The sequence below is a fragment of the Chiloscyllium plagiosum genome, unplaced genomic scaffold (genome assembly GCF_037043375.1).
Source record: "Chiloscyllium plagiosum isolate Xiang-an unplaced genomic scaffold, Cpla_swu_hap1 HiC_scaffold_4, whole genome shotgun sequence".
Classification (NCBI taxonomy): domain Eukaryota; kingdom Metazoa; phylum Chordata; class Chondrichthyes; order Orectolobiformes; family Hemiscylliidae; genus Chiloscyllium; species Chiloscyllium plagiosum.
Window position 1 is genome coordinate 11,550,417 of NW_028270142.1, and position 26,432 is coordinate 11,576,848.

The following is a 26,432-nucleotide window of genomic DNA, read 5'->3' on the forward strand; positions in this document are numbered from 1 at the left end:
GCCTGGATTTCCCTGTTTTCACTCTGACTCCTATTTTGAACAGTGTTTTTACATCGAAAACCTTCCAAATAACTGGGACCAGTCTGCAATCCAGAGGTCTTTGGAAAATCACAACCAGAACATCCAATATCTCTGCAGATCAAGTTGTAGAATCAGAGCTTACAATGTCCAGGGTATGTCAAGGCTTTATGACATTTAAAAAAAATCCTGTCTTGTTTCTTTATTAACATTAACATTCCTCATTCTCTTGAGAAGCTTGGTTCCCTATTACATCTGGTATTTTTCTGTCTTCTACTGTGATGACAGACACAAAGTAATTGCATAACATCTCACTATTCCCTGGTATAATTTCTCCTTATTCAGCACCTCAAGATTACTTTCTCCCTTAAATATTGCAGGAGCTCTTACTATCTCTTCATAACTTTCTGGATGAGGAGGTGCCGGTATTGGACTCGGGTAGACTAAGTCAGAAGTCACATGACACTGGGTTATAGTCCATCAGCTTCATTGGAAATCAGATGCTTTTGGAGCTTTTCAATGACACCTGATGAAAGGGCAGCACTCTGAAAGCTTGTGATTTTAAATAAAGCTGTTGGATTATAACCTGGTGTCGCGTGACTTCTGACCATATGTTTCTCCTTAGTTTCTCTCTCCTTTCCCCCCTTTACCAAGTTTTTGGTCATCCTTTGCTGTTTTCCAAAATCCTTCCAATTCTCAGATTTCATCGCTCCGGTTGCTTCTCCTCCTTTTATTGAAAGAGAAGGTGTGCAGATTCGTGAGGCAGTGTCCCAACTTGCCTGCCCTCCTTCCTTCCTTCCTCTTCACCGGCTGACCAAATATAAGGAATGCGGAGCTGAAGTGCTGTTAAATGTTAAACAATATCCCCTTCAAGTTCTGGCAGGGAAGCTGCAAATTCTGACATTGAGCAACAATATGATAAATGATGGTTTCAATCCTGCTAATTTTACAACAGTCTGCGAGTCCATGAAATAATGTTAAAACCTATTAGATAGGATCACTTTCTGCTTTCTGGACAGGCTGCACTGCTTCACTACACTTGGCTTCCATCAGACATTGAATGTCATCTTCCTGTCCTGTAAAAGCAAGGGATCCCTACCCTTCACTATTTGAAGTTTTATTTTTATTCATTCATGGGATGAGGGCGTCACCAGAATTTATTTCCTATCTCTAATTGCCCAGAGGGCAGTTGAGAGTCAACCGCATTGCTGTGGGCATGGAGTCGCATGTAGGCCAGACCAGGGTAAGGATGAGTCCTCCTGACAATGACTTGGAGATGCTGGTGTTGGACTGGGGTGTACAAAGTTAAAACTCACACAACACCAGGTTTATTTTGAAAGTTAGTGCATCCAAGTAAACCAGTTGGACTATAATTTGGTGTTGTGGGATGTTTAACTTCTGACAAAGAGTTTTATCATCACAAGACTCTTATTTCCAGATTTTCATTGAATTCACATTCCACCATCTACTGTGACAGGATTTGATCACAAGTCCCTACAACATTACCTGGGTCTCTGGATTAATAGCCTAGCAATAGGCCATTGGCTCCCCAAGGAATTCAAGATGGAGAGTGTTGCATGGAAGTGGAATTGGTCCGCCAATGATGATCGATTCTAATATCTTCCTCGCTACAGACATCAAGCTAACTGGCTTATCCTGTTTCCTGCTTTCTGCCTCACTCCCTTCTTGAATGGACAGATTATGGAACCTTTCCGGAACCTAGGGTATTTTAGAACATTGACATGGTGAAGACGGAAGGTGGCTCAGTGGTTAGCACTACTACCTCACAGTACCCGGGACCTCGGTTCAATTCTAACCTTGGGCTATTGTCTATGTGGAGCAAGCATGTTTGCCCTAGCAAGCATGCTAGGTGAATTAGCATGGCCAATTCACCTACCCTGGACATCCTTCCACAATCCACAGATGTACAGGGTAGGTGAATTGGCCATGCTAAATTGTCCAAAATGTTCAGGGGTAAATGTAGGGGAATGGGTCAGGGTGGGCTACTCTCCAGAGGATCGGTGTGGACTTATTGGGCTAAAATGGCCTGTTTCCACCTTGTTGGGATTCTATGATTTAAAACATTTCATATGCCATTTCCTTATTATTTAATATTAAATCCTCTCTAGAACACCAACACTCACTTTTATTTATTCTAATTTAAACATTTGCAGAAATTCATGTGTCCATTTTTACATTCCTCTCATATTCTAATTCCTTCCTCCTGATGAACCTTTTGTGATTCTCTCTCATTGTTTATCTTCTGACCAGTCATATGGGCTGCCACACCCCTTTGCAGAATTATATGCTTTTCCCTTAAGGCTGATACTTCCTTGACTCTCTTTGGTTAACCACAGATGATGGTTTTTCCCTTTTAGAATTTTTCTTTCTCGCAGGAATATCCTTACTGAATATTCTGAAATTTCTCTTTGAATGTACAGGTCCACTACTTTTCATCATTTATACAAATGATTTGGATGTGAGCATAACAGGTATAGTTCGTAAGTTTGCAGATGACACCAAAAATTGGAAGTGTAGTGGACAGTTTAGAACATTACCTCAGATTAAAATAGGATCTTGATAAGATGGGCCAATGGGCTGAGAAGTGACAGTTTAATTTAGATGAATGCGAGGTGCTGCATTTTGGGAAAGCAAATCTTAGAAGGACTTATACATTTAATGATAAGGTCCTCGGAAGTGTTGTTGAACAAAGAGACCCTGGAGTGCAGGTTCATTGCTCCTTGAAAGTGGAGTCACAGGTAGATAGGATAGTGAAGAAGGCATTTGGTATGCTTTCCATTATTGGTCAGAGTATTGAGTACAGGAGTTGGGAGGTCATGTTGCAGCTGTACAGGACGCTGGTTAGGCCACTTTTGGGTTGGAAGGATGTTGTGAAACTTGAAAGGGTTCAGAAAAGATTTACAAGGATATTGCCAGGATTAGAGGATTTGAGCTAGAGGGAGAGGTTGAAAAGGCTAGGGCTGTTTTCCCTTGAGCATCAGAGGCTGAGGGGTGACCTTATAGAGGTTTACAAAATTATGAGGGGCATGGATAGGGTAAATAGGGGGTCGGGGAGTCCAGAACTAGAGGGCATAGGTTTAGGGTGAGAGGGGAAAGATATAAAAGAGATCTACGGGGCAACGTTTTCAAGCAGAGGGTGGTGTGTGTGTGTGGAATGAGCTGCCAGAGGAAGTGGTAGAGGTTGGTACAATTGCAACATTTAAAAGGCATTTGGATGGGTATATGAATAGGAAGGGTTTGGGGGGATAAGGGCCGGGTGCAGGCAGCTGGGACTAGATTGGGTTGGGATACCTGGTCGGCATGGACAAGTTGGATTGAAGGGTCTGTTTCTGTTCTGTACATCTCTATGATGCTATGTCTGTCATTGTATCGATATTGATCAATTCCAGAACCAAGTTGAAGCTTTTCACAGTATTTTACTGTATTATTCACTGTCAAATACAAGTAACAATAAATCATCATTCATTCAGCTTATTTATGTTCAACTTTAGTTACATTGTTGTCTCTTTTAAGTTTAAAACACTAACCTTAGAAACTGGATATAAAATTTAACCATATTGGGGTTGTTTCTACCTAGGGGTGCCTTAGTTTTGAGGTAATTATATAATCCTGTTAAGTTACACAATACCAAATCTGATATAAACTGTTGTCTGGTCAGTTCCAGAATGTGCTGCAAAATTATTTCAAAAGCATGATATGACTATTAATGGCAATCTGATTTTTCCAGTTTATATGTAGGCTAAAGCCACCACAATTATTATCAGAAACGCACAATGTTTCTTTCTGCGTACTTCAACCTATATTGTGGTTACTGTTTGAGGGCCTGTAGACCACTCCCACAAAGTGACTAATTCCCCTATGACATAAAATTAAAGAGCTGAATAATTGACCAAAAGGCTTGTTTTGGAGAAGCTTGTGACCCACAGGCACCAATATTGGGAGCAGGGCACCAGGGCACTACACAATATATAACTAGGGAAGGCGAGAGGATTTTAAACTAAATAGTGGAGATGAAGGATCAAATATGGAAGGTTGTGGAATATCAAAGAATAAGGAGCTAAGAGAGGAAACTATAACATGGGAAGAGAGGGTCTGAGGGAAAATAATGGAATATATCATCAAGTCTAGATGTAACAAAGACAACACAAAATACAAAACTAAATGCTCTGTGTCTGAATATATCAAGCACTCATAACAAAGTAAAGGAATTGTTGATGTAAACAAACACATTGGGATGGTCATTGTGGAGACATGGCTTCAGGTAACAAGGTTTGGGTCCTGAACACTGAGGGGGATATGACATGAAAGGAAAGTAGCGAAAGGTACAAGGGTAGCACTGTTAGTCAGGGATGGCATTGAGTTGTAATTAAGGTGGAGAATCAAATTGGCCGGAGATGTGGAATACTTTATGTCAACTTGTACATTGCCCAGGTAATCAGAGAGTCTAAACTTTCAGGCTCTGATTTTCAGTACAGTATCTCACTTGTCATAATCTCTATGCAGGATTTGTTTTCCAGTTTTAGTGAAATCATTGATACCTACCTGGATCTAATGACTGGATCCTCCCCATTCCATTATAAGTTTCCTTCTAGCTCTCAGCATAAGACCTGGACTCATTTAGTGATCATTTCTCACCACTCACCTCCTATTGCACCCACTAACTCCCAATGCTAACTTATGGCCTCATGTCATCTTGACGTCAACTCATGTCCCCATCAAACCCAATAAACCTCCAATACTAAGTGATAACCTTGTACACTCATTCACTCGGTACAGCCTATGCACTGAATCAATAAACCCAACAATACAATTGACATGTGTGGAACTGCTTTGAGAAAAAAATAGCCACCCAAAATCCTTGGCAAAACTAAAGGCATTCCTACAAAACTTTGAATGTTGTACTCAAACGTGCCATCAGGCCACGTCCATCATTGACTGCTCATTTTCTCAATGTGTCACATGTTTAAAGTGAAGTACCAAATCATATGCCACAAGTAAAGTATTTGGAAAGCAGAACTGGATCTAGCAGTGACCCTGGGAACACTTTACAGTATTTCACCAATCCAGGCACAACTATTAGCATTACTGTAGGTTTCTAGCTGTTGATGCTCATTCTACGCTGAGGCAATTCATATTAAAATACATTTTGGGATTCTGTAATGAGCATCCCACAAAGCTACATCAATAAATTAGTACGCATAGTTGCCACCCATGTGCTTTTAGAATGGCCTGTAGCATGAATATATCTGAAAATTACAAACAACTCTTGAGACAACACTAACATAAAAATCCAGACTGCTGAAAACATCTCCTGATGGAGCCAAACTCTTTGCATTCTACACTAATAAAACTTGAAACTTTTTCCAAGTCCTTCGCTTTGCTGCCTTTCTGTTTTCCTCAGTTTCACAGCAGCAGGGTAAGTACTGGCCTGGTTTGCTTGCCCAAAGCTGTGCAGGGTACTTTGGCTCAATCCAGCACAATGGGAATGACCACCAGGGTTACAGAGTAAAGACATAGCAACCTCGACATGCCTCAAAAATTACAAACCCTGCAAAGCCTTGTTATTCAGCCTGTTGACACTCCATTTATACCATTTACACTTATCTGTTGACACTTTTAATTACCTGGAACTATCTTGCCATTACCTCTCCACCTATAAATTCTGTGCCTGTGTGTTTTCCTCCACTTCACCTGATGAAGAAGCAGTGCTCTAAAAACTTGTGATTTGAAATAAACCTGTTGGTCTATAACCTGGAATCGTGTGACTTGTCACTTTTTCCTTCGCTGTTGTTGCAGCAAAGACTGGAACCCCCTCCCTAACAGCACTGCACTGTCCCCACATCACAAGGTATGCAACAGATCAAAAGGTAGCTCATCACCACCTTCTCAAGGACATTAGGAGTGGGCAGTAATTTGTTAGTCTCACCAGGGAATAAGCATTTCAGCTTAAAGGTAAATAGTGAAGGTCATGGCCCACATTGGTATCAATGACATAGATGCATAGATGGATGAGATGCCAAAAGCAGTTTTTTTCAGGAGTGCTGGTATGGATTAAGGATTAACTAATACGTGGAAAAGAGTGGGAATGAACAGCTCATTCTTGTATTGGCAGGCTGTACTGGTGAGGTCCATCAAGGGACAGTACTTGAGCTCCATCTATTCCTAATGAGTCAGATGTGGGGGCCGAATATAACATTTCCAAGTTGAAAATAAAATAAAGCAAAGTTGGGGGGGGGGGGGGGGGGGGGAGTGTGGTTGTGTGTGCTACGAGGAAAATGCTAAGCAGCTTCAAGAGCTTTTGGATAGGCTTTGGGAATGGGAGCACGGTCAGAAAAACAGATGCTCAAAGTATTTCTTGAATAATCAGTGTTAGGAGTCTGGAATGTCCTTGCCAGGTAGTCACTGAAGACTAACATACAGATGCAGCAGGCAGTTAGGAAGGCATCTGTATTTATTGCAAGGCAGTGTTTGCTTGCACCAACCCATTGCAGGCAACTATGCACACACATTGATTGGGGAATGCATGGTTCCAAATACTGTTGTCATCTTCATGTGTGACATCACGTGGAAGTGCTTGCATCAGGAAGCATGTGATTTTGAACTGGGCATCAGTGTTGAGAGAGGGGTGAGGGACACTGAATACACAGCAGGGAGCCCCTGGACTGGGAAGGGAAGAAGGCCTAGATATTGGAGTTGACCAGGAGAGTCCAGGACCCAGGAAGGGATGGCATGAGGAGGGAGCAGAAGCTGGGAGACTCTCTCTCTCCTGCTTTGACTCCCTTCCAGACTCCAGTTTGTCTCGCTTCCCCCCTCCACCACACACTCCAGTTCTCACCCAGATCCCAGTTTCCATCCTCCCAGTCCCAGTCTGTTCCACCTCCCTCCTGTCCTCGACTTGATCCTTCCACCCTGGTCATATTTCTGATTCCTTCACCGCCACCACATTTCCCCTCCCACCCCCAACTCTGCACACATGATTTAAAGCAACACGTCATGTGTAGACTTATTACAAGAGGGCTTGGTTACAGGTATAATGAAGTCTTACACAGAAATATAGAAAATTGAAAAACAATATTTAAGAAGAGAGGGAGTCAGAAGACAGGGGACAATAGGCTGGCTAGCCTGACCTCAATCGTTGGTAAGATTTTACAGTTCATTATTATGGATGAGATTGGAATGCTTGGAAGTGCATGGTGAAATAGGGTCTTGTCAAGGGGAGGTCATGCCTGAAAAGTCTATTAGAATTCTTTAAGGAGGTAAGTTAGACAAAGGAGAGCCAGTGGACGTGATCTATTGGAATTTCCAAAAGGCCTTCGACAAGGTGTCGCATAGAAGCTGCTAAATAAGAATGGAGCCCAGGGTATGAGGGGAGGTGAAGCCTCTTCTGATGAAGGGTCCCTGAATAAAAATATTAACTCTGATTTCTCTCTATACACACTGTTGTATAGAGAGAAATCTGCTAGCATCTGCACTTCTTTGTTTTATATAAATAAGATTCGGGCAGCACGGTGGCTCAGTGGTTAGCATGGCTGTCTCACAGCGCCAGAGACCTGGGTTCAATTCCAACCTCAGGTGACTGTGTGTGTGGAGTTTGCACATTCTCACGTCTGCATGGGTTTCCTCTGAGTGCTCCGGTTTCCTCCCACAATCCTAAAATGTGCAGGTTAGGTGAATTAGCCATGCTAAATTGCCCACAGTGTTCAGGGATGTGTAGGTTAGGTGCATTAGCCAGGGCTGAATACAGGATAGAGCTGAAAAATGTGTTGCTGGAACAGCGCAGCAGGTCAGGCAGCATCCAGGGAACAAGAGAGTCGACGTTTCGGGCATAAGCCCTTCTTCAGGCTTCGGGCTTATGCCCGAAACGTCAACTCTCTTGTTCCCTGGATGCTGCCTGACCTGCTGCGCTGTTCCAGCAACACATTTTTCAGCTCTGATCTCCAGCATCTGCAGACCTCACTTTCTCCTGAATACAGGATAATAGGGTAGGGGAATGGGTCTGGGTGGGTTACTCTGCAGAGAGTTGGCATGGACTTGGACTGAAGGGCCTGTATCCACACTGTAGGGATTCTGTGAAATAAAGGGATGTGGGGATAGAGTGGGATAAAGGCATCAATGTGGACAATCCAACATGATGATATTGAATGGTGAGGCAAGCTCATCAGACCGGATGGCCTACTCCTGTTCCTATGCTCTTACTGTCTATGTGCAGATATGACTGTATTTGCACCTTGATCAGATATGGAATAGATTGGTTAAAATGTTATCTAGCTTCACACTGTGCTGACACTTAGCAAATGATAAAGGAATATAAAATACCAAAGTTCCACAGTAAAATTGAACTTATTTGGTATGCACGGAGATTGAGCTGTGCTGCAGGCTAACAGTTTGTGGCAAGAATAGGAATTGAACAAAAATATTCCTTGACAATGAGTACAACTTGCTGAATCTCTCCATCTCTGATTCTTCACTATAAAAAATATTTTAACCTTCAGCCTCTTCCTCGACAATCACTTGAGACCGATAACATTGGTGTTTTATATCACATCAATGTCATCTCCAAGGATTATCTGAGATTCTGGTTGGTGGAGCATTCCAGTTGGTGGAGTGCCAGATAACACTCAGTTTGCTGAACTTCCTTTAGATTTAGTGATGTCAAGACATTGAGAACATCAAAGAGTATTGAAAAATAGCAGACGCAAGCCACTTTGTCAGTACTCTTCTTTATTCAGGCAGAGGATGTGGCTGTCGCTAGCTAGGCCAGTAGTTGTTGCTCATCCCTGATTGCCCTGGAGATGGTGATGATGAGCTGCCATCTTGAACTGCTGTAGTCCCCTGGGGATTGATACACCTGATATGCTTAGAGTGTATCCCATGTTAGAGTGGGAACTCCACCATTTTGAGCCAGCGACAGTGAAGGAACAGCGATACTCTTCCAAGTCAAGATGGCTACTGGCTTGGAGAGAGACTGCCAGGTGGTGATGCTCCCATGTACCTGCTGCCCTTGTTCCTCTAGGCAGCAGCTCCCAGGTTTGGAAGGTGGCTTGGAGGAGTCCTGATGAGATTCTGCAATGCACCATGTCAATGAGACACACATGAATGAAGTGTTCATTGTCACTTGCCTTTCACGGTGAATATCGCAGCAAAATACAGTGAAAAGCTTCAACAGTCACCACAATCCAACAATAAGAATAAAAAAAAGAAAGATATAGGTGAAATAGAGAGGTCCTAAGTCTTGAGTCAGCTTATCGATGACACCTTATGTGGAAAGGTCATTGGTAAAGGAACTGACGATGGTTAGGCCTACCAGAGGAACTCCCCGAAGATTAGTCCTGGAGTTGAGGTGCTTGGCCTTCCAGCAACCATTACCACCTTGCCTTATGCTTGTATGACTCCAACTAGTGGAAAGATTCCTCCCTGATCCTCACTGATCCCAGTTTTGCTAAAGCTCTTTGATACCTAATCAAAGCATGCAACATCAATGAAACACTGCTCCAAAGCCTTAAATGGTAATCCAAATTGCAAGCTCAACCTTCAAAATATTGGCCGAGCAAGCAATTCAGTTCAGCAGCAAAAAACGTTTCAACCTGCAAAGCCCATAAATCATATACAAGTTAAAAACAATATACAGGCAACTACTCAGCTCTTCGAGGAGAAAGTGAGGACTCCAGATGCTGGAGATCAGAGCTGAAAATGTGTTGCTGGAAGGCAGCATCCAAGGATCAGGAGAATCGACGTTTCGGGCATGAGCCCTTCTTCAGGAATGAGGAAAGTGTGCTCAGCAGGCTAAGATAAAAGGTAGGGAGGAGGGACTTGGGGGAGGGGCATTGGAAATGCGACAGGTGGAAGGAGGTAAAGGTGAGGGTGATAGGCCGGAGTAGGGGTGGGGGCAGAGAGGTTAGGAAGAAGATTACAGGTTAGGAAGGTGGTGCTGAGTTCGAGGGTTGGGACTGAGACAAGGTGGGGGGAGGGGAAATGAGGAAACTGGAGAAATCTGAGTTCATCCTTTTGTGGTTGGAGGGTTCCCAGGCAGAAGATGAGGCGCTCTTCCTCCAGCCGTCGTGTTGCTATGGTCTGGCGATGGAGGAGTCCAAGGTCCTGCATGTCCTTGGTGAAGTGGGAAGGGGAGTTGAAGTGTTGAAGTGGTTGGGTTGGTTGGTCCAGGTGTCCCAGAGGTGTTCTCTGAAACGTTCCGCAAGTAGGCGGCCTGTCTCCCCAATATAGAGGAGGCCACATCAGGTGCAGCGGATGCAGTAAATGATGTGTGTGGAGGTGCAGGTGAATTTGTGGTGGATATGGAAGGATCCCTTGGGGCCTTGGAGGAAAGTAAGGGGGGAGGTGTGGGCGCAAGTTTTGCATTTCTTGCGGTTGCAGGGGAAGGTGCCGGGAGTGGAGGTTGGGTTGGTGGGGGGTGGTGTAGACCTGACGAGGGAGTCACGGAGAGAGTGGTCTTTTCGGAACGCTGATAGGGGAGGGGAGGGAAATATATCCTTGGTGGTGGGGTCCGTTTGGAGGTGGCGGAAATCATCCTTAACCTTCTTCCGCCTATCGCATTTCCAATGCCCCTCCCCCAAGTCCCTCCTCCCTACCTTTTATCTTAGACTGCTGGGCACACTTTCCTCATTCCTGAAGGGCTCATGCCCGAAACGTCGATACCCCTGCTCCTTGGATGCTGCCTGACCAGCTGCGCTTTTCCAGCAACACATTTTCAACTACTCAGCTCTACCTGATCTCTTGTAGCTACCGTGTTGGTATGGAACTCAAGTTTACCTTCTTGTGATCTCAGTCAACAGGGGAATTGATGATGGTGGTGTCTTAGGAGATCATTGGAAGAGTTTTCCCTTGTTCAATATGGTCATTAACTTGCATTTGTTATGAATGAATATTATGTATCAGCCCAAAACAGGTTGTCACTCAGGTTCTGCTGTAGTTTGGGATGGGTTGTGTCACTATCAGGTAGTTGTGAATAGTCTGAATATTCTGTATTTGTCAGCGTACGGTACCAGTCCTGATTATGATAAGCGTTTAGATTAGCACAGCAGGTCAGGCAGCATCCAAGGAGCAGGAAAATCGACGTTTCGGGCAAAAGCCCTTCATCAGGAATGATAAGGCAAAGAGCATTAAAGGAGCACCTGAAGATGGGGTGGGTCAAAATGCTTTCTTTGGGACCCTTAAAATGATGTGGTGATAGCTAACCATCAAAAACAAATCACAGCCACCTTCCTTCACGTCATGGACGTAAAAACAGATACATGACTGCTCTCACCAGTCCAGCACCCAGTCTATATCTAGATAAAAGCTATGAGGAGGTCTGGAATCAAACAGGTCTAGCACAATGGAATCTGGTCATTGGCAAATAGGGTACTGATGAGTAGGTGTTGTTTGAATATGTCCTGGTATCCTATTCCATTGGTTTATTGATTGTTTTTATCTCTGACATTGAAGGTAGATGGAGGCTATGTTTTCATGTTAGTCTGTTTGGCTGTAAACAACATGTTGCAAAAATAGATGGTTGGCTCTCAATAAAGCTTTGTACACAGGGCACAGCGCAAAGAAGCTATGGATCCAATTCTTGGATTATGTCTATGGGACCTGTCAACATTGGGAGATAGTGTGCATTGTTATTTTTAAAAAGAATATTATAATTGATTGGTTTAGAATGTCTGGTTTGCCTCAGCTGCCAGAGTGGAATTTGTGAAATTATGAGCAGAGTATTCTGAGCAGGTTGTTCAATACGGATTGGTCTAATTCTGGGAAACAAAGCCGTAGAGCCATCAGAGGTGACAGTGAGGGAGCATTTTAATAGTAGCAACCACAACACATCATGAGTTAAGTTTGTTCTGGAAAAGGAAAAAGATGATCTGCAAAAAGTGGTTATGGATTAAGGAAAGGTAGATTTTATTAAAGTAAGGCAAGATCTGGCTAAAGTAGCAGTTACTTCCAGATTATCCACAAGTCTCCACACGTATCTTACATCGCAAGGCTAAAAAGGCATTCTTTTTTTCCAGCAAGAACAATTGAACGTCTACAGCTAACAGGTGCAGAATCCCCTCAGGTCAAGAGCAAATTAGGGATGGACAATAAATGTTGGCCTTATCAGCAATACTCACATCCCACAAAAAGAATTTTATAAATCTTACCCTTCCGTATCTATTTGCATAGGACCCCGTTAGCAAGGAGTGAAAAACAATTATTGTTTCATCCAAGTCCCATATGAACACTCGCTGCGGAGAGAGAAAAAAAAATCAATGCTGTCCTCTGTACACTGAAAAATGATAACTCAATCAATAATTGTGAAACAAGAGGGAATTGTAGTTAAGTGCTACTGTGTCATGACCCAGCATTCTACATTACATACTAAAGGACTTTAGGCTGTACACCAAGGCCAGCAAAATCTATTGCTAAGTCACTCAACAAATGAAGTAATAGTTATAGGTGACAGTATATTAATGCTTGATGGTTACTAGATCAGACTGTATTAACTAATTCATACATTTAACAGATCATCTATCAAGAGAATTAACATTAAAAAAATCAATACTCGATTAACTGTTACCGAAAAAGAAAATCACAGAAAGATTTTAAGCTATTCAACGCTTTCATTTTTCATGCATGTAAATTTCATTATTCTATTAGCAAATGCAGCCTTTATTGCTGCTCATGCATCATCTTTTGTGTGGCTTTTTTTTGCTTAGTTTTAATGGAATCAATATGTTAGCCTTACCTCAAGGTCAGTGTCTGGGGGAGGTGAAGGGTTATTATTTCTTCTGCCTCTGCCACGTGACTTTCCATCTGAAACTCGACGCAATCGATCCAATTCTGAATCTTTAGTGGATGTTGACGAACTGTGAATTGTACCAAACTCTCCTGAAAGACAGAATCATTATAAAATTTTAACAAAAATAGGTGAAGGAGTTTGGAAATCACTGTGTATGCTGTCAACTTGCAACCTTAGGGAACCTAAAATTTCAAGAGGAAATTTTGTGGATCTGTATATCTTTACAACAAGATGGTTGGAATAACATTGCAGGTTCATATTACATATAACTGGTTGGGAAGGACAAAATTAACATTTGTAAGGTTAGCAAGTGAATGCTAAATACATTTCCATGATATTCCACTTTCGACCACTTCAGTGGAGGAGTTAACCAGTTTAAAATGTACACAGCAAGGCCTCTTTGAAAAAGCAGTATATTTACATCCAAAATGCTTAAGTATCGGCTTTGAGCATAATTTTTCATACTGTCAACAATAATTTCAAGTCTATGCTTTGTTTCGATTAGCTTGTAATTTTACAAGTATTTACCAATGAAAGCTATATTAGATTCAAGAAAAGTTCCATGCACATTCAAAAAGATTTCATTTGCTGTTGATAATTACACCTCTTGTCTCACATTCCTCTATCTGAATATCATAACCTAAAGGCAAACGTTCCATGCCTTCTTAATAGCAGGCTGCATCCTCGCACTAATATCTCCTGATATGTCTACCAGAACACCGAGAAATGCCTGTCCACCAGCTTCTTTACCTCTCTCCACTTAAGTAACATATTGCTTTTCTATTCTTCCTGTCAAACCTACACTTTCTTCCTTTTACTCCACCTGCCAAATTTTGCCAACTCACTTAACTTGCCTATATTCCTTTTGCAAACTTTCTACCTCCTTTGTTAACTTAATTTCCTTCCTATCTTGGTGTCACCAGCAAAGTTAGTTTGTGTAGGTCTGACCACATCATCCGAATTATTGATATAGCTTGCAAATAATTGATGCCCAGCACAAATCCTGCGGCACTTCATAGTTACAGCTTGCCAATGTGAAACAGACCAATTTATCTCTTATGACTTCTGAGGAAGGGTCACTTGACCTGAAATGTTAGCCCTGATTTCTCTCCACAGATGCTGTCAGACCTGCTGAGCTTTTTTAGCAATTTCTATTTTTATCTCTTCTCTGCTTTTGGTTTTCATGACAATCAACAATGGTTTCATGGTCATCATTAGACCCTTAATTCCACATTCTTTACTAGATTCAAATTCCATATCTACCATGGGGGATTCGAAACTTAGTGAACCAATCCTTTATCCATGTTGTTGCTATTCTCTGTACTGTGCCAAAATCCAGATTGTACCACATCTATAAGTTCCCCTTTATCCACTTATCCTGTTGAGTCTTTTGAAAAAAAAACTAATGAACCAACCTTACATGCTTTCTCTTTCACAAAGCCACGTTGACCACATTATCATTTTCTAAACATCCTTCTTTAACCTCCTTAATAATGTTTTTTTTAGCAATTTCTCTATAACAGATGTTAATCGCCTATCATGTTCTGCTCTCTGTCTCACTCTACTCTTGAACAGAACTGTTGCATTAGTTATTTTTCACTGGGACCCTTCCAGGATCAAGTTATTTTTCTGACAATTATAAACAATGCATTTACTATTCCTCTAACTACTTTTGAAACATGCCTGAAACTAAAGAAACTTGTGAGGACGGCAAGTAAAGAGTTAAATAACCATGGTGAAAAGTTAATGATTAAATAGATACAACAAAAGGACTTGAGGTAGATGTGGAGTTAAGGGTTAATTATACTCTATACCTATACTCGAGGAATTGCTACTGAGTATATGCAAAAGAAGTGTCAGATCACATGGAACTCAAGTCTGAAAAGTTCCAGTTGCATATCCTCCTTTATTAAGAATTGTCAACAGCTACATTTAGTAAAGCGTGAGATTGTACACTTATAAGATTCTGGATTGTACCGCATGACACTTCCCTCTGTCTGTTGGCACTTTGATAACTGGCAGGCTTTTAACCTGGGCCCAACCCATGTACTATTTGTACCTCTTGTCCATTCTTCATGAGAGTAGGTATTGTGACTGTTTTCAGAAAGTATTGACATTCAGTACCACTGAAGTCCAATGCAGTTTGAATCTAGCAATGATCCTAATGTTGGCATGTCACTGAGATGAGGAAAATCTAGTCCATTCAGATCTCCAAGCTATTCTAACAGTAGGTTTTTAAGTAAGGTCTTGGGCAAAGTCCTTTGTCGCCTGTCACAGCTCACTACAGTAGTGAGCTGCTAAGCGAGCCCTGCTATTCCCAAAGTTGTCACAGAGTTAAAAATGCAAATTTCCCCAATATTGCTGATTTTCAGACCGAGATGGATAGAAGGCACCAGCTGGGCTTCAGTACTGAACAAGACTTACTATTTATTGCAAGTAATTAGACATGAGATATCGACATTAATTAACTCTAATCCCCCTTATAAACTCCCCCTTACACAGCTAAAGATGGACCGACAAATAGACAGGGTAAAATAGATCATGAACAAAGGGGAAAACTGGGAAGATAGTTTTAGTTCCCAGGTTCTGTTGTTTGAGGTAATCTTTATGACTCTTCTGCTGGCCTGCACATTACTTTGGCCATCCTACTCTGGATGCTTCTAGTGTTTGGTAAGACAGATAAGGTGGACAGTTCCTTTATAAAAAGTCTCTGCCTCATCAGTTAAAAGTCACAACTGTTGTAGGAAAGATATGCTGGTTATCTTCAGATTTAGTGATTTTTGACTGCAGAGAGGGACCACTCTTGAGCTGAATACACACATTCTCTCTATCTTGTTCTCAGCTCCAAGCTGATCAGTTCCTGAGGACAAGTCACACAGTTGTTGGCAGACAAAAAGACCTCCATTATTGATAACTGATCACTGTCCACAGACCTAACACCTTCCTGTTGCCAACAAAAAACTGCAGATGTACACACCCACAACTCCGAATCATCAAACTTCAATGACTGCTTGTACAAATCACTGTCCACATGATATTGGCATGGGTGCCAGGTTACCTGCTTTTCAATCTGTAACCACCATTTCAAACAGCTGTCTCTCATTTCAGTCCCAGTTTTTAAAAAGATGAAATAAATCGACATGGACTTAATATCCTGAAGCTACAACTCGATGGCTACACCACTGGATAAAGATGTTGCCAGTGTGCCCTTAACTTCAAAAGCTGTAGCTCCCTTTTCAGTGAGTAGGCAACCAGTAAAAGGCTCAATCCACAATCCCGGCTGTGCAGCTTGAATGGAGCATATGCCCCAAGAAATATCTGAACATACAAACGGAAATATGAGTTTTGAGTAGGAGTAGGCTATTTACATCCTCAAGCTTACTCTGCCATTCAATAACAGCATACTTGATATGATTGTGGTCTCAATCCCACTTTCAGTCCTACCCAGGATAACTTTTGACTCCATTGCTGGTCAGGAATCTATCTGCTTCTGCCTTAAAGAATCCAGAGTTCTTAAGAATTATATCAAACTCTTGGCTCTATTTTTCTCCACACAAATGCTGAGATCTACAGAGTTCCTCCAGCATTTTCTGTTTCTAGTTCCTCAACAAATACTCCTAAAAGGTAGATTCTCTTCCATAGTACCTCATTGGTTGGAATGAACTTTTCTGCACAGATTCGGAATCATAGCTTCATTGTTTATATCAATGTAACCAATGAGGACTTGGCTTATGTACTTATTGTAGATAGTAATGGTTTTATTTTCCTGATTTTAATATTATCAGGCCACCAATCTGATGACATGCAGAATTCTATAAGATTCATTTATTCCCATTAAAAGCTTTTCTGCATTAAGCCAATGTACACAATCCTTACCTTCTCACCATACCGGTGTAAAATGACCTCCTTCATGTGCATTTTCAAACCTCCTAAGTTTACTCCTTTTAGTTTTTCTTTTGCATAATCTCCAATAAGAGAGCATCTAATCATTTCCAATCTGACATTACCATCACTGAATCTCCTGTAATCAACATCCTGGGTTCCAACTGACCAGGAACTGAAACGGACCACCCGTGTAAATACGGGAATCGCAACAGCAGCTCAAAAGCTGGAAATTCTGAAGTAGTTAATGCAGCTCCCTCAAAGAACCTCTACCTTCAAAGACTGCATACCATCCACAAGAAACAAGTAAGACACGTGATGGCATATTCTCTACTTGTCTGGATAAATACAGCGAAAACACTCAAGACGTTTGACACCATCCAGGACAAAGCAGCTCCCTGGATAAGAACACATACACTGCTTTAAACTTTCGCACTGTCTACCACAGTGCACACAGGCAGCAATGTGTAGTATATACCAGGTGCAATGCAGCAACTTGTCAAGCTCCTTTAATGGCACCTTTCAAAGCAGTGACCTCTACCACCTGGGAAAAACAAGGTCAGAAGCAGCATGGCAACATCATGACCAGTAGGTTCCTTGCCAGACCACACACCATCCTGACTTGGAACCATATTGCTTCACTGTCACTGGGTCAACACCCTGGAACACTCCTTCTACACCAAGTGGACTGCGACCATTCAAGAAAGCAATTCACTCCCACCTTCTCCTAGGCAATTAGGATTGGCAATAAATGCTGCCCTGAACAGCGATCCACATACCCACCCCATGAATGAATTTTTAAAACCCTGTATTTGCTGAAGGGATGTGTGCATATTAATCACACATTTACACCTAATTTATCAAGGCATAATAATATAATTTGACAGGGGGGTCTTGATTTATGAACACTTGTATTTACAAATGAAATCTCATACAGGGTTGTAATTCTCAATCTGGCCAGCTCCTTAATATTGTCCACTGTTCAATTTGTTTATAAATCAACTTGGTATACAAACTCTACAGCTGAACTGGTTCACAATTGAGGACTACCTGTACAAATAAATATATGAGGGCTTTTGTGGCACAGTGGTAGTGTCCCTATCTCTGAGCCACAAGGCCCTAGTTCAATTCTCACCTGCTCTAGATGTGCAGGTTGATTAGAGAATACCTACAAACAAAATATGATTCAGAAAAATTGCTGGAGAAACTCAGCAGGTCTGGCAGCAGCTATGGGGAGTAAGCAAAATTGAGGTTTCAAGTCCCTTCTTCAGACCGAAGAACTTCCAAACTAAAGGGTCACTCGACTGGAAACATTAATGCCGTCTTCTCTCTAGAGACGCGGCCAGACCTGTTGAGTTTCTCCAGCAATTTCTGCTATCGTTTTGGATTTCCAGTATCCACAGTTCTTTGTTTCATTTTAAAACATGAGACAACTTGATTACTTACAGAGGAACCAAGACCCAACTCTTTGTTCTCCAAATCACCTGATGGCTATTGCTCCAAAACATTTATGGCCAACTTCTGACAGTTAAAACTTTCCAGGCCTATTATTTTTAACTGATTATAAAGTTGGTACATTTTGCAAGTTTTTTTTTCCTTCCAAAGTTTAATGGTCCTAAGAAACCATACATGTATGATTTTGTGCCACATTTCCACACAATATTTGGTTTTCTCTTGCAAGTTTTTGCACGTTTAATAACACCAAGTTGTTGGATGCAATTTGTTTGACTCAAATTAAGCATGTCTCAATAAATTCCAATCTCTAGCATGAGTTAAGCCTATGTTGATAACTCTCACAGCTGGAGGAGATGGGGGGGGGGGGGGGGGGGGTGGAGGGTGGTTTGCAGTTTCTTGCCTATGTAAAACCTTTTAAAGAACATAATTACAAATTCCTTTGGTCCATACTGAAACGGCAATACATAAGCTATGAGGAGGATGCAAAGAGGCTGCAGAGAGATATGGACCATTAAGCAAGTGGGCAAGGACAGGGGTTTGCAATATAATGAAGGTACATTTGAAGTTATCAACTTCAGTAGGAGAAATAGATAAGTAGAATGTTTTTAAATGGCAAAGGGACCTGTCAGCAATCAAAGGGTGTTCTTGTACAGTAATTACAGGCAGTTAATACAGAGGTACAACAAACAACTACAAAAATAAAGGATATCCGAGCCAATATTACAAAAGGGTTGGAGCACAAGAGTAATCTCAGTGCAATTATAGAGGGTTTTTGAGGGACCACACCTGGTGTATTGTGTACAGTTTTGTTCTTCTTACATAAAGGAGTATATATTTGCCTGAGAGGGCGTGTAATGCAGTTACACTTAACTGATTCCTGGGATAAAGGGGTTGGCCAAGAGGGAGTGATTGCGTACACTACACCGATTTGCCCTGGAATTTAGAAGGTGCATGTTCCCATTCAAACATGTAAGATCCTTAAAAGCCTTGACAGGGGATAGATGATGGTTTGCTCTGACTGTGCAACCTAGAACTGGGAATTGCATCTCAAAATAAGGGTGTTGACCATCTTAGACTGGTTAGTGGAGACATTTCTTCACTCAAAAACTTGCATAGCTTTAGAATTCTCTAATCCAGAGATAACCACCTGATGAAGGAGCAGCGCTCCGAAAGCTAGTGCTTCCAAATAAACCTGTTGTACTATAACCTGATGTGTGATTTTTAACTTTGTACACCCCAGTCCAACACCGGCATCTCCAAATCATGACTAAGCCAGAGAGACTTGGATGTTCAACCATTGACAATAGTTCAAGACAGAGATTGCTCAATTTGAGGATACAAAGGGAATTAAGCAGTTGGGATTAGTGCGGGAAGGCGGAGAAGATATAGCAACTCAGCTGTAATCTTCCTGAATGATACAATCTTCAGCAAAGTGAGGATCTATTAGCTTCCTTCCGCTCCTGTTTCTTCTGCTTTTCACAGAAACCATGATGGAAGTGTCCGAAGGAAAACAAGGACTGGACAATTACCAGATTCTAGCGACAGCAGAAGGATGCACCACCGTTTTATTCATTTGACTCATTCCTGGGATGAAGCACTTGAAGAAAAGTTGAACAGGTCAGGTTTTTTTCACTGGACTTCAGAAGAATGAAAGGTTTTTTTAAAAATTCATTCACAGTAGAAGGGCGTCTTCGGCTAGGCATGTACTGCCCATCCCTAGTTGCCCAGAGGGCAGGTGAAAGTCCACCACATTGCTGTGGGTCTGGAGTCACAGGTAGCCAGACCAGGTGAGGATGGGCAGGTTCCTCTCCTAAAAGGTAATCTTAATGAATCCTGCAGGATCCTGAGCGGCTTGATGCAGTGGATTCTGAGAGTATGCAGGCTGACTTTTAAAGTGGAGATGAGGAAAGTTCAATTAAATGGTCACTGTGCTGTGTTCTCCAGAAAATAGTGCAGGCTGGGTCATCAATTTCATTTAAGGCCAAGTTGGATAGATTTTTGATAGAGAAAAGAGATGAGCATTATCGGAAAGAAGACAAGAAAGTGGAGTTGACATGACAATCTATGTTGACAACATGATTCACAATTTTACTGAGGGCTCAATGGCCCACACTTACACCTAACTACAACATTCCTATGACACAATAAGGCATCCAGTCCACAGAGGCACACAGTGACAGCAATGAATGACAACAGAGCTGTAAGTGTGCTTTGAGTATTCAGATTATGAGCATTTAATTGTATTTTTTAATTGCTGTTTGCATGAACTGATTCACAGATGTAGTATTGCCATTAAACTCTCAGTCCCTGCCTCATCTATTCTGTTAGTTGTTTCCCAAAGCACATTGTTCTCTTGTCTCAACTTTGCTCTTCGGATTTCTCTGCCCAGTGCCTTTTAGTTCAAAGGCCTAGCCACAGTCAGAGTTACGTAATTCAACAAAACATTGATTACAGGCCACATTAACTGGTTCCTACCTCAATCAAACAATTCGCTCTTTGCCAAGAATTAGTGCCCGTGAACTATGAATGAAAACCCATTCTCATCACACCACTCCTTGATGCACATTTTAATTTTCTAAAAGGGTCAGTTAGACTCGAAACGTCAGCTCTTTTCTCTCCTTACAGATGCTGCCAGACCTGCTGAGATTTTCCAGCATTTTCTCTTTTGGCTTTAATTTTCTAATCTGGTGGAATGTTCTGCAAAGTGGTCACCCATTCTACGTTCCGCCTGCAAAAAGACCCTGAGCTTCCAGTTCCCTGCCACTTTAACACCCCACCCTGTTCCCTGACTAACATCTCTGTCTCAGGCTTACTGCAGTGCTCCAGAGAAACTCAGCGCAAGCTGGAAGAACAGCACCTCATTTTCCACTTGGGGACTCAATATCGAGTTCAATAATTTTAGGGTCTGAACTCCCCCATGTCCTAGCCCCCTACCTCACACACCAGGCCTCGTTATCACATAGTCAGCCATGACACACTACCCATTGTTAGCCATTAACAGCTATTCACCCTCCCCAGCCAGATTGTTTTCAATTCCTTTGTCTGTCCTTCTTGTTCTCTCTCTCTTTGAGTTCTATCCCTCCCTAATGTTTTACCCCCTCCCCCATCCTATCTGTTGCATATACACTGACATTTTCCTAGCTACCATCAGTTCTGACGAAGTTTCACCCAGGTTCCACAACTCCTCTCCCCCAACCTCATCCCAGATCCAACCCTTCAACTCAGCACTGCCCTCTTGAAATGCCCCACCTATCTATCTTCCTTCCCACCTCTCCATCCACCCTCCCCTTCAACCTATCACCATCACCCCCCCCCCACCTCCACCTATCGCCTTCCCCTAGCCCCACACACCCCATTTATCTCTCAGCCCCCTTTCCCCATCCCCTCGCATTCCCGATGAAGGGCTTATGCCCGAAACATCGATTCTCCTGCTCCTTGGATGCTGCCAGACCGACTGTGCTTTTCCAGCGCCACACTTTTCAACTCTGGTATGACATGACAAACAATTGTTATAATTTCATGAATAGAATAGGATTTCACATGAAAACAAAATCTGCTGGAAATCACAGTGGGTCAGGCAGTTTCTGTGGAGAGAGAGCAAGCTAACGTTCCGAGCTCTGATGAAGAGTCATTTAGACTCAAAACATTAGCTTGCTTTCATTCCATGGATACTGCCTGACCTGCTGTGATTTCCAGCATGTTTTGTTTTCAAGTGAAATCCTGTTCTGTTTATGAAATTATAACAACTGTCCATCATGGCGAAAGTGGGTACTGTAGATGTTGGAGATTAGAGTCAAGATTAGAGTGGTGCTGGAAAAGCACAGCGGGTCAGGCAGCATCCGAGGAGCAGGAAAATCAACGTTTCTGGCAAAATCCCTTCATCAGGAATGAAGGAATGATCTTTTCCAGTACCACTCTAATCTCAACTGTCTGTCATGTCATACCGTATTGGATCTTAGGAAACCCTGGAGTTCCCAATAGAACAATACTACTAAAAGTAGATTAACCTACGCAGCAAAAGCCATTTCATTTTGTTTTAACCAAAGCTTGATATTGTATTCTTCTATATGACTATAAGCACAGCCTCAATCAGGACTGCACCTTCAGTGACAGCAACTGACAGAATTTCTCTGGGGCTCCTAGACCACATCACCAGCAGTGTCTCCTTATTCAGTGTTCTCTCCACGCACCCACTTGCTTATCCTCCATGAGAGACCATTAGGAACACCATTTTACAATTTGGACAGCTTTTCTTCCAAGCTGTCTAGGCAGAGAAGTCTCTCCAGGAGGACTTGGTCTGAAAGCTACAAAACCTGAGATAAACAGAAGAATTTTTAACCCAAAAATGTGTAACTATTGCCAGGTTCTAGCCAGATCTCTGGTGGTCTCTACTGGCTGGCAATCCTTTCCATTATCACTACCAGGGGATTTTTCGGCATTTTCAAAAGGGTGGAATACAGCAGATCGAGGCTTCTCCTGAAAGTCCTGCTGCTATTGCAAGAAAATTCCACATTTGTGTCCTTCCTGCCTCTGGGAACATCAGGCTCATTGATTTTCATTCTTATGAATACCTACATTATTGAGTGTTTTGTTCAGATATTTGATGTACCAGCTGTTACTGCTACCCACATTATTTATTGACAATAAAAAGGAAACAGTTTCATTACCTGCAGCAGGATCTGTAACGGCTTGGCTAGTAACAGTTGATAAATCTTGGAGCTGGTATGTTGTAGTAGTTGAAGGAGTTGTTGGATTGCTATTGTTGCTTGTCAAATAAGGAGAAGGGTATGCAGAATTGTTATAATACTGTGCATATTGTCCTGGGCCAAAGCTTGCGTAAGAATATTCCTAGAAAAGGCAAGATAAAAATATTTAGATTCTGGCTAAATATTCGTGCCTTTGTACTGAAATAATTCTGCTTGTATCATGTTCATCTCTATCATGTTCATTTCATGCTGAGAGATGGTCCATGTTTAATAAGGCATGGGTAATGAGTGAGTACTCAGTGTCGACACAACAGGAGGTGCCAAAACAGAGTCAAAAAGATGGATCTTAAGGAGTTTAGGAAAGATATATGGCAAAGCAGGAGGCTGAGGAGTTCAGAGGGCAGATCAAAATTATTCAAAGATTGGCTTTTTACAATTTATCTATTCACGTGTGGAATGTGGGTGTCACTGGCTAGGCCAGCATTTATTGCTCATTCCTAGTTGCCCTTGAGAAAGTGGGGGTGACCTGCCTTCTTGATCAGCTGCCGCCCATGTGCTGTGGACCCACTGTACTGTTAAGGAGGGAATTCCAGCAATTTGATCCAATGATAATGAAGGAACGACAATATATTTCCACCGGCCGTGGGTTGACTCATAGTGCTCTTAGGGAGGGAATTCCAGGATTTTGACCCTGTGATAGTGAAGGAATGGGGATATATTTCCAAGTCAGGATGGTGAATGGCTCGGTGGGCAACTTGCAGGTGGTGGTGTTCCCTAATGTATCTGCTGCCCTTGTCCTTCTGGATGGAAGTGGACATGGGTTTGGAAGATGCTGTCTGGGGATTGTTTGGTGAATTTCAAAGAATGGCTGAGGGATGGTAGAGAGGGGGAAGGGGGAAGTAAAGTAACACTGAAGGTCCAAGAGGTATACAAGATTGTATAAAATTAGGAAAGTGGACCTTGAGGACATTCAAAGTGAGCTTAAACCTGATTGATTTCCCTTTACCTGACAATGACCCACAGCAAGGATAGAGAGATAAGGTTATGGGATTTGTGTGGGTGAGGGATAAGGCTTTTTCTAATTTTAAAAATCACACAACACCAGGTTATAGTCCAACAGGTTTATTTGGAAGCACTAGCTTTCGAAGTGCTGCCCCTTCATCAGATGGTTGTCTCATCACAACCAGGCGAAAATGAGGACTGCAGATGCTGGATATCAGAGTCAAGATTAGAGTGGAGCTGGAAACGCACAGCAGGTCAGGCAGCATCCGAGGAGCAGGAGAATTGACGTTTTGGGCAAAAGCCCTTCATCAGGAAAGGGCTTTTGCCTGAAACGTCGACTTTCCTGCTCTTCAGATGCTGCCTGATCTGCTGCGCTTTTCCAGCACCATATTAATCTTGTCTCATCACAACCACCTGATGAAGGAGCAGTGCTCCGAAAACTAGTGCTTCCAAATAAACCTGTTGGACTATAACCTGGTGTTGTGTAATTTTTTTAACTTTGGACACCCCAGTCCAACACCAGCTCCTCCAAATCATGTTTTTTTTTCTAACGATGAGTAGCAGAGATAGGAAAACTAGAAATGACAGTGTTGAGAAAGTCTGTCCAAGGGTAACAAATGGTAGATTAGGAGGCAGGCAACGTTACATAGGTGTCAGAAAATGGCCTAAGTAGCTGACTGGATCTGGAGTAAGAGGTTAATAAATGTTAATTGATCCAATGCTCCCCGATTTTAAGCCTGAGAAGAATGAAATGGATTTGAACCTGGAGCAGCACTGGTGTCTGCGGGAGAATAACTTCAGTTTTGTTCACATTACATTTGTTTAAATTTTGGCTTATTCAGCTATTAATATAGCAGAGACAGTTGGAATACTAGTGGAATATATGAGGTCAATAGAGAAGATGATGAGTTGTACCTGATAAGTAAAAGCTGACTGTGCTACTGAACAGCATTGCAAGGAAGACAGAAAGAACTTTGATTTTGATAGGATTGTTTGCTAACCTGAGGACATCTCAGGATCTGTTATAGCCAATTAAGTACTTTTGAGGTGTACAGACTGTTTGAAGGTAGGAAACATGACAGTTAATTCACATACAGCAATATGCCACAAACAGCAATGTGCCAATGCCAGAAAATCAACTTGATCAAGGGTTCAATATTGTATCCTCAAAGGCCACAAATTTAATATCTCAACCAAAAGGTGAGATCTCCAGCTGCCTCTGCCCTGAACTGGAAAATCAGCTCAGGTTTTCTACACGAAGGTTCGATTTTCAAAGTGGGGCAATGTCCAGATGCCGACATTCCACTGAAAGTGTGTCTTGTAAATGCAACTGGGCAGATGTTTGGCACTCAATTAATGGCACTGAGTATGTCAAGGAGGCAGGGACTGCCTGTCAAACACCAGCAACAAAACCAAGCAGCAACCAGAATGGAGGCTGCTGATGCTTTATCAAAGAGAGAAGGTAACTCTGTCAAGAGTCAGAGATGGTTAAGACAAAGGGAAGTGGGGATGCAGCAAATAAAGGTCTGGTGCTGGATTCAGTGCAAGAACCCCAATGAACTGAACTGTCTTATCAACTCAAAAGCAAACTTGCAATTCTTCATGCAATCGATCTGATAGCAGTGCACAACCACATACAAGGTTCACCAAACTGTCCACACCCTCCCCAGTCCACTACAAGCTCCTCATGCAACTAAATGCAGGCGAGTACATTCTCCACTCTATGCCTCCCACCTTCTATTGAAGATCATGATTCACCCCAGAGATTTTGGGATCCAGCATGGGAATCTGGGAATACATGTCTACAGCATTCTTGGACTGATTCCTGACCTCAACAGCAACTACAAATGTCTACGGAGTGAGAGTGAATAGGTGGGTCTGCCAATGCTGACCCACAGTGTTGCCATATTGCAGCAGACCAGATATTACAGCAACATGAACAGGACTGGTCATTTGGTAAACACCAGGAAATCACTGGAATGGACAAGGAGGGTATGTATTATCGGGTGTGAGCAGAACTACGAGAGGGCACTGTTGCAAAGGTGAATGGTGCAGCATTGAAGATGGGAATTTGCTCCATTGTGTGTTGAAACTTTATTGCTGGAACAGCACAGCAGGTCAGGCAGCATCCAGGGAACAGGAGATTCGACATTTCGGGCACAGGCCCTTCTTCAGGAATTCCTGAAGAAGGGCCTGTGCCCGAAACGTCGAATCTCCTGTTCCCTGGATGCTGCCTGACCTGCTGTGCTGTTCCAGCAATAAAGTTTCAACTTTGATCTCCAGCATCTGCAGACCTCACTTTCTCCCCGCTCCATTGTGTGTGTCAGTTTCTTTGCTAAAGTCATCCAAAAGCAATGCAGACAATGTCCATGTTCCTTTTAAAGGCTCTGAGGTTTCAGCTATCAACCACCCTCCTAGGCAGTGTATTCCACATTCCCACGACTGTCTGGGTGAAAAAATGTTTCTTCTGAAACACCCTTTAAACCTCTTGCCTTTCACTTTAAAATTATGACATTACAAAAAAAAACTTTAAAAGTTTGTAACGGAGTGGAGGAGTTTGGAGTTGTTTCTGT

General features: G+C 42.3%; 1 protein-coding gene across 10 annotated transcripts in view; it reads right to left on the reverse strand.

The window, feature by feature from the left end:
• Positions 1 to 26,432, reverse strand: part of eya1 (EYA transcriptional coactivator and phosphatase 1) — a 215,219-nt gene that overhangs the window by 96,062 nt on the left and 92,725 nt on the right. For all 10 annotated transcript variants that reach the window (XR_015756901.1, XM_043689214.2, XM_087985962.1 and 7 more), the window contains 3 exons: positions 22,819 to 22,999; positions 12,761 to 12,903; positions 12,177 to 12,260 (listed from right to left, as the gene is read on the reverse strand). Coding sequence is in view for 9 of the 10 variants with exons in the window: in XM_043689214.2 (XP_043545149.1) it covers positions 12,177 to 12,260; positions 12,761 to 12,903; positions 22,819 to 22,999 (408 nt within the window). In the remaining variant the exon portion in view is untranslated. The remainder of the gene's footprint in view (positions 1 to 12,176; positions 12,261 to 12,760; positions 12,904 to 22,818; positions 23,000 to 26,432) is intronic.